Here is a 14,331-nt window from a genome sequence, read left to right on the forward strand (position 1 = left end):
TTCAGATATTCTGACCTGTAGTACTGTGTACAGTTCTTATCTCCTTATTTAAGAAAAAATATAAATGCATTAGAAGCAGTTCAGAGAAGTTTCATTTGACTGGTGTCTGGGATGTGGAGTTACCTTGTGAGGAAAGATTGGACAGGTTGGCCCTGTATTCACTGGAGTTTAGAATAATGAGAGGTGACCTATTGAAACATATAAGATACTAGGGGGCTTGACAAGATGGATGATGAAAAGATGTTTCCCCTTGTGAGAGAGATTCAAACGTAGAGACGCAGTTTAAAAATAAGGGCTCTCCCATTAAGATGAAGAAAGGAGAATTTTTTTCTGAGAGATTTGAGAATCTTTGGAACTCCTTTCCCCAGAGAGCAGTAGAGGCAGTGTCATTGAATGTTTTTAAGGCAGAAATAGATGGATTCTTGACTAACACAAAGTCAAAAGTTATTGGGAGTAGGCGGGAAGTGGAATTGAGGCTGCAATCAGATCAGCCATAATCTTCTTGAATGGTGGAGCAGGCTGCAGGGGTCGAATGGCCTACTCTTCCTAATTTGTATGTTCACACAGTCATACTTTCATCCCAAAATGTTGTTTATGTCATAGAACGAGAGCATACTAACTAAAATTATGGAATTTACTTTGATTTCCTAAATGCACTTTTATATCTTTGGACTGCGGTCCAGAATGAATTCCTCAGGGCACATTGCTTTTTGTTATGCATGGGGTAGTCATTGCTATTTACTGTTGTAAAATTACAAAAATTGGTTATTATCTCTGCTGATTATTCTTATGTTCTCTTGGCCAGCCTCCAAGTCTCTAACCTCTAAACTTGAGGTCATCCAAAATTGTCCCACTCGTATCACATCCAGTTCGATCACTGCTCCTGTGCTCACTGATGTACACTGTTACACAGTGCCTTGATTTTAAATTCCCATCCTTGTTTTCAAATCCTTCCATGGCCTGATCTTTCCTCATATCTGTAATCTCCAATATTACAAACCTCTATGATAATTGCACTCCTCTAATTTCAGCCTCCTGAGTCTCTTATTTTAACCCTCCATCATTAGTCGCTGTGCCTTGGATTTACTTGGATTCTAAGCTATGAAATTGTCTTCCTAAACCTTTCCACTTATCACATCACTCTCCTCCTTTAAGACACTCCTGTGTGATTCATGACAACTACATCTGCAGTAAGTGTCTTCACCTCAAGGAGCTTCAACTCAAGAGTTGATGAGCTGAAGTCTGAACTTCAGACACTGCAATACATCATGGAGGGGGAAGTTACCCAAATACTTTGTTCCAGGAGGCATTCACACCTTTAGACCGGGCATTACAGATTTGGCCATAGGAGGGTGTCAACTTCACTCCAAGTGAGGTAGTTATCGACCACCATTGGTGGGTTAGTGAATGCCTAAATTAGACATTAGGCCACTTGAATATGTTTAATATCAGGTTCTTTTCCTTTTCAGTACATATCCAATTTCTTTTTGAAATTTCCCAGTCAGATTTGCCTGCATCTCCTTATTTGATAGTGCATTTCAGGTCATTATAACTCTCAGAGAAGAACTCATTCAGGATTTGAACCCAACACAAATTCCAACCAACACCCGTCGAAGCAAGCATTATGTCCCTGGTAGAACAGGTTATCTAAACCTTGATGTTTTCTCCTTTGTTTCATGAAGTCAGTTTCTTGACTTGCTGTGACATATTCTTGGTTACTGGCCCATTATCCTAACCACTAGATGACAGTATGTATAAACACTGCATGCTGGTACTTCAGTGCATTGCACCACCCCACACTCCCTGAGTTTTGATTCCCTATGATTATGACAATATGTCAAAATTAATAATTTTTCCCTCGAAGATATTTTGTTTGTTGAGCCAGTTTTTGTAGTCTTTGGGAAATTAATTATCCAGTGAAGGCGGTCGTGCATAGAAAAAGTGCTGATAACAACTTGAGTATTGAACAGTTGTGTGGATTGTAATTTCAATGATGATAGACTGTGCAAGTTAAATAAAGATAACACAGATTTGTAAAATATAATGACTGATTATGTTTCACAGCAAATTTAGTTTTAAAAAAAACAAATTCAGATGTCACTGGATCTTTCCTTTTATCGTCTGGTATTCCTTGATCTTATAACTGACATACTTGGCAGCAGATTGTGGCTCAAGTTTGACTTGAGGTCAAATAAAGGAGGTGTCATCCTTCAGAGGTGTTGGACTGCGCTTTTGGTGAACAATGAAGATGCTATGCCAGTACTTGAAGGACGGAGAATCCTCTTGGTATCCTCTCTTAATGAATACCATAAAACAGATTAAATGGTCATTGTATTATCTGAGTAATCTTGTTGCATGCAAAATCTGTTTTTTCTTAAGCACCAACAGTTACTGCCCTTCAGATTAATTGGTGAAATATACTCGGATATTTCTAAAATGGTACTATATAAATGCAACTGTTTTTTTAAAATTCATGCTATGTCTCTATCCCATCATTATCTTTGAAAAAGTTGTCATAGTAGACACAAATCACCGTGGGCAGCACAGTGGTTAGCACTGCTGCCTCATAGTGCCAGGGACCCGGGTTCAATTCCGGCCTCGGATGACTGTCTGTGTGGAGTTTGTACTTTCTCCCCATGTCCGAGTGGATTTCCTCCAGGTTTCTTCCCACAGTGTTGGGGGATTAGCAGGGTGAATACGTGGGGTTATGAGGACAGTGCCTGGGTGGGATTGTTGTTGGTGCAGGCTCGATGGGCCAAACGGCCGTCTCCTGCTCTGTAGGGATTCTATGATTCTATTCTATGATTCAAAGGTAAAGCAATATAACAGCAGAGCTATAAGATACTGCATGAAGCAATAATTTAAATTGAATTTCAGGGTTGTAATACATCCCACTCTTACTGTTTATTTATTTTGTGCTTTGTTACGAAAGAATATGCCTTGCATATTTGTCATCACACAAATTGAAATACATTTGACGTTATTGTAGTTTGCAATTAGTGCAATGGAAAAAATGTTTATCAAGGATTTAACCTATTAGTACATTTGGCACATTGGCCTATTCAAAATGCAAACTTTGAGGTGAGTGAGTTCGTGAGAGATTCTTTCTGAATAATCCAAGCCATTATCATGAGTGTTGCAACTATTATTCCACACCCATGTTAAATACAAGTAATAAAGGGAGATAAGTATGTTGGCAAAGATTTCTGGAATTAAAAAAACAAACTTGTTGGTGATGTATTACTGTTTTTGAAAGCACTTCTATGTTACTTGCATACACATGAAGAACAGTCAAATTGGCAAGAATAGCAATGAACTTTTTTTGCAAGAAACTGCAGTAGATGTGGATTAACTTTTTAAAAAATAAAGGAAAGTGGTGGAATCATGAAGGCAGTACTCACCAAAGTAGGCCCCAACCCATGTCCCATACTTATTTTAAAATCGGTTTGAAAAGTATCTGAAGTTTTGAAATGAATATATAAATATGTGAAAAATGCTATTTAACCCTGCAACCATAACACATTTTTCTGACAAATGTCAATAGCTTTTTTGTGGCAATTTATTTTTCTCTGTTAGGCTAAATGCTAAGTCAGTTTGACCAACAAAATATAGTAAATATGTATACCCCTTCTGGAATGTTTCCATGTACAGATCTCTCTCCTTCTGATTACACCTCATAAACTGGTAACTTCGATAAATGAGATTGCTTTATAACTAAATGTGATATGTACTGTCATGACATTTTGTTCCAATATACAAGAGAAGATAAACTTGAAAGCTAAAGGAAGGCTCATAGAATCACAGAATCCCTACAGTGCAGAAGGAGACCATTCGGCCCATCGAGCCTGCACGGACAATCCCACCCAGGCCCTATCCCTGTAACCCCATGCATTTACCCTGTTAGTCTCCTTGACACGAAGCGGCAATTTAGCATGGCCAATCAATGTAATCTGCACATTTTTGGACTGTGGAAGAAAACCAGAGCACCCGGAGGAAACCCACGCAGACATGCGGAGAACATACAAACTTCACACAGACAGCGACCCAAGCCGGGAATCGAATCTGGGTCTCTGGTTCTGTGAGGCAACAGTGCTAACCACTGTGCCAGCATGCTGCCCTACCAGCAATACCCTGAGCTGAAAATTTTTGTGTTCATTTTTTGACCTGTACCAGGCCTTTAACTTCAGTGGCAATTTTCATGCTTCAGTTAATCCCAATGCCTGTAAATTAGGGAGGAGAAAAAATTGACACAGTTCCTATTACTGCTTCTTATCTGACCACCCCTCCTGGGAAGTATATCTGGGTGCATCAGATTAGGGTGGGATCAAGCTTGGTTTGCCATTTTAACCTACCATCTTTTTCCCCAACCTTATCTCTGTCTGTTTAATAACTTGTTGGTGCTCTGTATCTCGGTTCATAATTCAAAATAACCACTTTAGTGAGACACAAGAAGTGTTAAAATCCATGGGACTGTGTGCCAAAAAGTGTCAAATTCAGAAGAGAAGTAAGAGAGGGAAGATGCCAGCCTTGACTCATTGCTAATAATCTCCCATCTGAGTCATAGATTCACACTATTAGCTAGACTTAATAGTCAGTACTCTATTAAGGGAGTGCGCACTGTTGGAGGTGCCACCTTTTAGATGAGACTTTGGACCAAGGCCCTTGTAGATGGTGCTATTTGAACAAAAGCAGAGCTTTTTTTTCCCCAGCTTCCTGCCCAATACCGTGGATCATGGCACATAAAGCAGCCCAGCATATAAGATGCTCCCATTTTTTCAGCACCCCTATTTTTCACCTAATGCATGTTTAGGGCCATACTCGCATTAGGAGTTGGCTTCAACCTTTTAGCTCAGAGGTTCATGTTTAGGTTTATATACAAACAAGGAGCGGCAGTTGGCCACTTGGCCCCTCAAACCTGCTCCGGCATTTAATAAGGTGATTGCTGGTCAGGTAATAACCTCACCTCACCTACCGCCAATAACCTATCACCACCTTGTTAACAGTAATCTATCCTCCTCTGCCTTAAAAATATTCAAAGACTCTGTTCCCATAGCTTTTTCAGGAAGAGGGTTATACTCCACTTATAAGTCAGTGCATGGGGATCAAGCAGGCGATACAGGATTGCCAAAAGGATAAATAAGAGATTTAAGACATGCCCTCACATCAAATGCATAAACAGAAATCGGCCCTCCTGCCCCAGTAAGAAGACATATGGCATGCTTGCCTTCATCAGCCAGGGAATTGAGTGCAAGAGTTGGCAGATCATGTTGTAGCTATATAAAACCTGGTTAGGCTGCGTTTGGAGTATTGCGTGCAGTTTTGGTCATCACAATGCCAGAAGGACGTGGAAGCTTTGGAGAGAGTGCAAAGAAGGTTCATCAGGATGTTTCCTGATCTCGAGGGTGTTGGCTATGAGGAGAGGTTGAATAAACTAGGATTGTTTTCACTGGAAAGACAGAAGCTGAGGGGAGGCCGGATAGAGGTGTAAAAAATTATGGCATAGACAGGGTGGATAGTCAGAGTCTTTTTCCCAGGGTAGAAGTGTCAATTACAAAGGGGCAAAGATTCAAGGGGAGAGGGGGAAAGTTTAAGAGAGATGTGCAGAGAAAGTTTTTGGTGCAGAGTGTTGGGTGTCTGGAAAGTGCTGTCAGAGGAGATGGTGGAAGTAGGCATATTAGCAACATTTAAGAGACATCTGGATGGGCACGTGAATAGAGGGATACAGACCGAGTAAGGGCAGAAGGTTTTTTTTATTTTAGTTAGGGCATTATGACCAGCATGGGCTTGGATGGCCAAAGGGTCTATTACTGTGCTGTACTTTTCTTTGTTCTCTTTGTTTAACACCAGCAGTTCACATTTGATACCTGTCATATAAATCCACCCCCGTTTTTGAAAGAACTTGTAAAGCTCTTGCGTCACATGGCCTTCCTCTTATTCTTAGAACCAGAGGGCACAGTCTCAGAGTAAGAGAGAAGACCATTTACGATTGAGATCAAGAGGGTGATAAATCTTTGAATTCCCCCACCCCAGAAGGCTGTGGAGGCTTGGTCTGAGTATGTTAAAGACAGAGATTGATGGGTTTCTAGATTGCACTTGTATGGTGTGAATGTTGTCTGTCACTTATCAGCCCAAGCCTGAATATTGTCGGAGTCTGGCTGTATACGGTCACAGATCGTTTTTGTACCTGAGGAGTTGCTGAATGGAGTTGCATATTGTGCAATCATCCATGGACATCCTCACTTATGATGGAGCAAGGGTCTTTGATGAAGCAGCTAAAATTGCTTGTGTATAGGACACTATTATGAGTGGAAATTCCTGTTGTTTTCCAGTTAATAGTAAATGCATTCATTAAATAAACCTTTGTGACTTATATAATGAGCAGTGGAAACCTGCCCAATAAATTTAATAAGGTTTAACCTGAGTTTTAAAAATTAATGCTTTGGAGTGAAAATTATATTAATGTTGGTTAAACCCAAAAATTGGAAGTCCAGCACTTCACCCTTTAGCTGTGAGGAATTGAACTGCTGTCAACAAGCAAATAAATTTTCAAAGTCTGTAGAAAGCTTATTGAGGACAACCATAGAGCTTGTCAGAACTAGTTCCACACAGCAACCATGACAATACTTTTACCTTTACATTCTAAAATCCAAGATGTTCTTTGTTATGTTTAACAAATGTCACCAGCAGTTTAATGGTAGTACTTTACCTCCAGTACATTCTATGTAATCAACTTCATGTTATTTCTATTTGCATCTGCAGTAATGTACCTTGCTGCAAAACAGTGCTGTACTGATTGAAATTGCCAGTTTATCATACAATTCCATATGGTCCTGCAGTAGTTGTTTAAATTTACATTTTTGGCATGTACGTTTTTTTAAATCCTCTGCTCCTATTGACCTTCACATTTAATTGCCTTTGTTGTTGAGAAGTAAAATTACAGACAACAAAACGGCATATATTAAAAATAATTTAAGGAATAATGATGTCAATGTTAAAGTATCTTGCAGAATTCTTCCATCACAAAGCATGCAGGTACAGTCCACATGAACAGCAAAGACTGGCCAAGCATGTGTTATAGATATAAAAACAGAAAATGCAGAATAAACTCAACAGATCTGTCAGCAACTCTAGAGAGGAAAACAGAGTTAACGTTTCGAGTCCACATGACCCTTCCACAGAACAGGTTGGAGGAAAGGGGACATCCCCCTTTGTCTTATGTCCATGACACCATTAAGAAGTTTAACAACACCAGGTTAAAGTCCAACAGGTTTATTTGGTAGCAAAAGCCACACAAGCTTTCGAAGCTCTAAGCCCCTTCTTCAGGTGAGTGGGAATTCTGTTCACAAACAGAGCTTATAAAGACACAGACTCAATTTACATGAATAATGGTTGGAATGCGAATACTTACAACTAATCAAGTCTTTAAGAAACAAAACAATGGGAGTGGAGAGAGCATCAAGACAGGCTAAAAAGATGTGTATTGTCATGACATCATTGTCAGTCTCTCCTTTGTTCCAATCTATCACTGTTCTTGTATTCTGCCCCACCTCTTCCACCTGCCTCTCCTATAGAGACATATGGACTCAAACCGTTATCTCTGTTTCTCTCTCCACAGATGCTGCCAGGCCTGCTCAGTTTAAACAACATTTTCTGTTTTATTTCAGATTTCCAGCATTTGCAGTATTTTGCTTTTTTTGTGTATTTTATAGGTAACCATGGATAGGCATGTTGGCGTTCAGATGTTGCATGAACATCTCAAGCTTTGCTTTTCATTTATATACCATTTGATTTGTAATAGATTAGAGCTATGTAATCATACTTGCTGTGTTTTGTGTGTCTTTTGGCAAGGATTCAACTACAAGCAAACCCAAATGAACAAAGTGACTGGCAAGAAATTCAATGCAACCCACACAATTGAAGACATGATGATTAAATATACTGATTAAACGAATGAAATCCTCTCCTAATCGCCTCCCATGTTTTTCAGGATCTTTCAAGTGAATTGGATACTGCATCCAATAAACTAAAGATGTGCAGTTGAGCTGTCATTCACTGACTAATAGATAGATATCTATAGCCCCATTGGCACTGCAAAAGGACCTTGATCAGAGCGAGAACCAACTTCCATTTATGTAGCACCTTTAACACTGTACGGGGTCCTGAGCTTCTTCACAAAGAAAGAATTGATATCAAGTAGTGGAAGAAGTGGTGGGAAAAAGCAAAGACAAATGGACTAACTTGCATTCATGTAATACCTTCCATCTCAAGTACTTTTGAAGTGTGGTCACTGTTGTAATGTAGAAAATGAACAGTCAGTATGCGCACAGCAAACTCCTACGAACAACAATGTGATAGCGACTTTCTCTTGTTCTTGCATTCCAATGCAAATAAAATTCAACGTGAAAGCACAAAATGCACTCTGCAAGCAAGTAACTGGACCTCCAAGTACTCTACTCCTGTCTCATGGCGGATGAAATAGTGTTGTGCTGAATGAGATGTTTGCAAAGAGAGTGATTGTGTAGCCACTCCAGGGTACTTTCCTTGTAGGATAGCTATACGGTACAAAAGAACAAAGAAAAGTACAGCATAGGAACAGGCCCTTTGACCCTCCAAGCCTGTGCCGATCATGATGACCTAATTAAACTAAAGAAAGAAATCTTCTGCCCTTACTCGGTCCTTATCCTTCTATTCCCTCCCTATTCATGTACCCATCCAGATGCCTCTTAAAAGTTGCTGATGTTCCTGCTTCCACCACCTCCTCTGGCAGCGGGTTCCAGGCACCCACCACTCTCTGCATGAAAAACTTTTCCTGCACATCTCCCTTAAACTTCCCCCCTCTCACCTTAAACCTGCCCCCCCGCCCCCCCCCCCCCCCCCTTCTCTTGTAGTTGACACTTCCACCCTTGGAAAAAGCCTCTGACTATCCACCCTGAAATAATGATAAGGAAAGAGGTAAATCGAAGGTACAGCTGACTGACAAATTTTGTATTTGCATGTTGGCTACAACTATTCTTTCCAGGCCAAGTTTCTTCTGGGAACAGGAGCGTAGTGGCTGTCCAAAGGTGTGAGTTCAGTTTCCACCATTGCAGATGGATTTGCTAAATTAAATAAATTAAAATAAGAAGGTTGTATCAACAATGAGACCATATAACACTCAGATTGTTGTAAAAACCCTCTGGTTCATGATGTCCTTTAGGGAAGGAAACCTTACCCAGTACAACCTATTTAGGACTCAAGACCCACAGCAATATGGTTAACCTTTAACTGCCCTCTGAAATAGCCCAGCAAGCAGCTCAGTATTCAAGTAAGCAGCTCACCATCTCAAGGGGAATAAATACTGGCCTTCCCTTTGACAGCCACAAGTCTTGAATGAATAAAAAAAAGCAACTAATCAGTTCTTGCTGGCAAACAATCTGTCTGCAACATTTGTTTAACCAAATACCACCTACAACACAAAGTTGGAACTTCCTGCACCATAATAAACTAGAACCAGAATTGCACATGATGTGCTGGATGTACAGAGTTCTTACTGTTAATTGCCAGGCAAGTTCCTTTTTAATTAGTCATCATCAAGACCTCACCTTTAGTTTCAACACTACCTCCTTCAATCCAAATACCGAAGATCCAGTTCCTTTACCACATTAGCTGTACATGGTCCAAAGTGGTTAATTATCACTGGTATGTGTGAAAATTGAATTTTAGACTAATTGATTATTTATGTTTGTGCTTTAGATCTTAAAGTCTGTTATAGTTCTTCCAGGTTGAGTAAAGTTTGACCTGCCCAAAATAGTTATCCGCATTATGAATCTGACAGTCTAAAATCAATAACCTCGTTTTTGTTGCTTTCGATCTGAAAAGAATACATTCTGATGTATTTGACAGCCACTAAATATAACCGTGGACAATTCTTGATTCAGCTTTCTGACTCCCCTTTTACCTGATTTAGTATTGAAAACTTGTATTAGTATCACTCTGACTTGTAATACTTTATTCATTGGCTGATTATGGTCATACCTTTGCATGGCCTCACAGTGCCAGGGACCTCAGTTCAGTTCTGGCCTTGGGTCACTGTCAGTGTGGAGTTTGCACATTCTCCCCATGTCTGCGTGGATTTCCTCCAGTTTCCTCCCAAAAATGTGTGGATTAGATGCATTAGCCATGCTAAATTGCCCCTTGGTGTCGGGGAGATTAGCGGCGCAAATGTGCGGGGCCTGGGTGGGATTGTTGTCGGTGCAAGCATGATGGGCCAAATGGTCCCCGTCTGCACTACAGGCATTCTATGATTAAATGTGGAGTGTCCCTGATCTCATCATTTCAGAATATGAATAAAGTTGTTCATATTGCTAATGTATAACCTTTCCTGCCTGTTTGTTGCATCCACCAATTTCCATGTTGCTCATCATTGACGAACCTAGAGGTCAAGGCAGCTTTGGCCAGAAGAGCTCCGTGGCCAGTCATTCACAGCTGCTCAATGAGCTCCTCTCCTTGTGTGAAAGTACTAGAGTAAGTTTTTGGTCACATCTGTGGCACAAGCACCCAGTTCACCTGTTTAAAAACTCTGGGTCAACCTAGCTGGTGATTTCCAGGAATAAAGTGCCTTGATATGAAGCTTGTCTGTAGGTGTGCAGAATACTAGGAGACTTACAGGACTAAAATGTCTGCATTAGCTTGGAAGAGTCGGCATGATGATTTTCAGATTTAGAAGTCAACGAGCTTCTTCATAAAAACGATGTGAATTGTACAGGAGGCCAGAGAAACTCATTACTGAGGTTGGACCAAGGTACCTTCTTGTAAACCATAGAAGACCTTTCCATTCAACTAACTTAATCTATTCCTTACTGAAGAGCAATTAAAATAGTCTCAGATTGAGAAATTCCACAAAGCTCAAGGAATTACAGGCAGCTTTCCTATAAGATGCTTGCTTGGTTTGAATCCTAGTGTCATGTATAATTAGCCACAAGTGCAGTGAGATGTCAACCATGTTTCTCGTTGAAGAAGGAGAACTTCCTACTACTTATCAACTGTCCACCTTTCATGGCTCATTTGGAAGTACAAAATTAACTCCCCCAACTAAAATATCTCCGACTACAAAGAAAAATGCCAAATATTTTATGAGGGACAATTCTAAAGCAGTTCAATGAAATAATACATCCTACATTCACAATATTTGTTGTTTCCTCTCTCCCTTCCCCAGGATACAGTAGTAGACCCGGGAGAAGATGTTGCTCTCCTTTCTGTCAGTTTTGAAGATACTGAAGCTACTCAAGTGTTTCCTAAACTGTACCTGTCTCCAAGGATTGAACAGTAAGTATAGTACTTCTCTGTAGCCCCAGTTGAACAGCCAAAAAGCTCTCAAATTCCGTATGTTTCACTATTCTATTTTTACTTGGATTTTCTTTTTCCTTCCAATCTTTTGGAGATAGAGATTCATGCTGGAGCACCATTCATTGGACATAAACAGTCCTTCAATATCTTGCCCCAGCATTGTTTTTTAAACTTTAAACCACAAAGTTACATATTATAAATTATTCTTGCTGAAGAGGCCTTAAAGTGAAGTGCAACTGCAGGCATGGAGTAAATCATTGCTTGGCTCAAGTTCTATGATGAGGGCTAATGGGTGTTTCGGAGCACTAAATTCTAGCCTGTTGGCGTGTGTGACAGAGAAAAATTGAAAGACCCTCATTGTCAACAGAAATGGTTGCCTTGTAAATGGTGAGCGCACAAAGGTCAAAATAATTTCTTTTTCAATGAGTCTTTTTGAGAAAAGTGTGTCTAGCTTAATTTTGTCAAGGGCTGCTTCTTCATTTTCACATGATTTGATTTGATTTATTATTGTCACGTATTGAGATACAGTGAGAAGTATTGTTTTATGCGCGCTTTACAAACAAACCATAACATTCATAGAGTACATAGGGGAGAAGGAAAGGAGAGGATTCAGAATATAGTACTACAGTCATAGAGCAAGATCAGCTTAATATATAGTCCATTCAAAAGTCTGTTGGCAATAGGGAAAAAGCTATTCTTGATTCGGTTGGTACATGACCTCAGACTTTTGTATCTTTTTCCTGGCAGAAGAAAGTGAAAGAGAGAATGTCCAGGGTACGTGGGGTCCTTAATTATGCTGGCTGCTTTGCCGAGGCAGCGGGAAGTGTAGACAGAGTCAATGGATGGGAGGCTGGTTTGCGTGATGGATTGGGCTACATTCACGACCTTTTGTAGTTCCACGTTGTGTGGGGTCCTTGATTATGTTGGCTGCTTTTCCAAGGCAGCTGGTAGTATCGATGGAGCCAATGGATGGGAAGCTGGATTGCCTGATGGACTGCGCTATGTTCACAACCCTTTCTTGCAGTCTTGGGCAGAGCAGGAGCCATACCAAGCTGTGATACAACCAGAATGAATGCTTTCTATGGTGCATCTGTAAAAGTTGGTGAGAGTCGTAACTGACATGCCAAATTTCCTTTGTCTTCTGAGAAAGTAGAGGCGTTGATGGGCTTTCTTAACTATAGTGTCAGCATGGAGGGACCAGGACAGGATGTTGGTGAGCTGGATACCTAAAAATTTGAAGCTCTCGACCCTTTCTACTTCCCCATTGATGTAGACAGGGGCATGTTCTCCTTTACGCTTCCTGAAGTCGATGACAATCTCCTTCGTTTTGTTGACATTGGTGAGAGTCATAGCGGACTTGCCAAATTTCCTTAGCCTCCTGAGAAAGTAAGGGCGTTGGTTTAGGGTACCATTCTTCATTGGTTCCTTGATCTTTTCTCTCAAACTTGGATTCTAAATACAATTCTCAATTTGCAATATTAAACCAATGTCAACTTCACTTCAAATTCTAACTATTTGACATAATGGAACAGAAATTAGACAGACATAAGAAGCAATTTAAGTAAGTTACTAACAGACTAAGTGAATTTCTGCATGGTTGATCATGGTAATCTGCACCACGTCTCTGGAGACCCCAGTGTGGCTGATGCAGCTTTATATCGCTCATGAATGATTGAATCAAGCAATGGCGTTCAATGGAAAGCTGCAGAATGTGGAATTTGGGAAATGGAATCTGCAATCAGAAAGATAATAAGCATAGTTATTATGAATGAAGTCAGTCACAACTGGAATATATTCACTGTCCATTATACAAATGTTCTATGATTCTATACTTAATGTTGAGAGCAGAGGTTGGGAACTTCAACTCCCAATGGACTTTGGAGCTTTTGCACGTGCGCAGATCTGCATTATTGCATTCTTTTGGCTCAGTGGTCCTGCAATATAAAAAAAAGCACGAAAACCCAGGGCAGGTGACCAGGAGCAGGGGACAGGGAGACGCCCTGACAGAAGAGTCCCAGAGAGGGGACAGGAACAGAAAAAGGTCCCAGTTTTGGTTTAAAAAAAGAGGAGCAAAGAAACAGGCTCCAAACAGGAAAAGAGCTACAGGGAGCAGAATTTGAATGAAAAAGGCAGCCAAAAGATTGCTGACTCCATGTTGGAGCAAAGGTACCCCTTTGGAGCTGTAGCGTTCTGCTTAGCACAGCCAAAGACCTGAACGCATGTGACTTGATGCTCGAGAATCCTGGTAAATGGAATCTCCGGGGACAGCATTGAAACTCTGCAAGGTGGCCCATTGTTGATGCTGTCCAAGTTGGAGCAACCTTTGGAGATAATTCCAAGGTTAGATCTTCGACGGTGAAGACTGGAATCCCTCCTGAGAGAGGCAGAGTTTCAGTGACATCGATTGACTTGGTGTTTACTGACGGCGGGTGAATTGAGAAATGCGTAGACTCTGTCTTGGTCACATCTGCCATTTATTGTGTAATATGGTTTGGCTTGTTAATTCACATGTACCTCATTCTTTACCCTTAATGTTAGAATATATGATGTTGTCAGTTGTTTTATTTTTCTGACATTGTATCGTAAAGTTTATGTTTGTTTGTTCAAAACTCATGGAATCATATTTTATTCACCTGAACAAGTGTATTAAATCTCAAACTTTGTTTACTTTAGACTAAACGTCTTTGGTCCCGAACTGAATCTTATCAAAACCTTGGTGTCCTGGCCAAGATCATAACACAGTTAAACTAACGCAACTTTAATGCCATATTGAGGACATCATCCAAATGGGAATTTTTTATGTATGCAAATTGAAGATCACTCATTTGAAATCTATGCACAAAGGAGTTGGCAGAGCAGATTGAGAAAGGGGTTTCTAGGGCATGTGGAATCCTGGACCTTATAAATAGAGGCATAGAGAACAAAAATGAGGAATTTATGGTAAACCTTTACAAAACCATGGTCAGGCCTCAGCTGGATCAAATGTGGTCCAGTCAGATTTGACAA

General features: G+C 40.4%; 1 protein-coding gene across 5 annotated transcripts in view; it reads left to right on the forward strand.

Moving 5' to 3' along the window:
- The window catches only part of babam2 (BRISC and BRCA1 A complex member 2), a 166,218-nt gene that overhangs the window by 98,009 nt on the left and 53,878 nt on the right, over nucleotides 1–14,331 (forward strand). For all 5 annotated transcript variants that reach the window (XM_078212245.1, XM_078212247.1, XM_078212248.1 and 2 more), the window contains exon 7: nucleotides 11,195–11,304. In XM_078212245.1, coding sequence (XP_078068371.1) covers nucleotides 11,195–11,304 — 110 coding nt within the window. The remainder of the gene's footprint in view (nucleotides 1–11,194; nucleotides 11,305–14,331) is intronic.

Source organism: Mustelus asterias, chromosome 5 (genome assembly GCF_964213995.1).
Source record: "Mustelus asterias chromosome 5, sMusAst1.hap1.1, whole genome shotgun sequence".
NCBI lineage: Eukaryota > Metazoa > Chordata > Chondrichthyes > Carcharhiniformes > Triakidae > Mustelus > Mustelus asterias.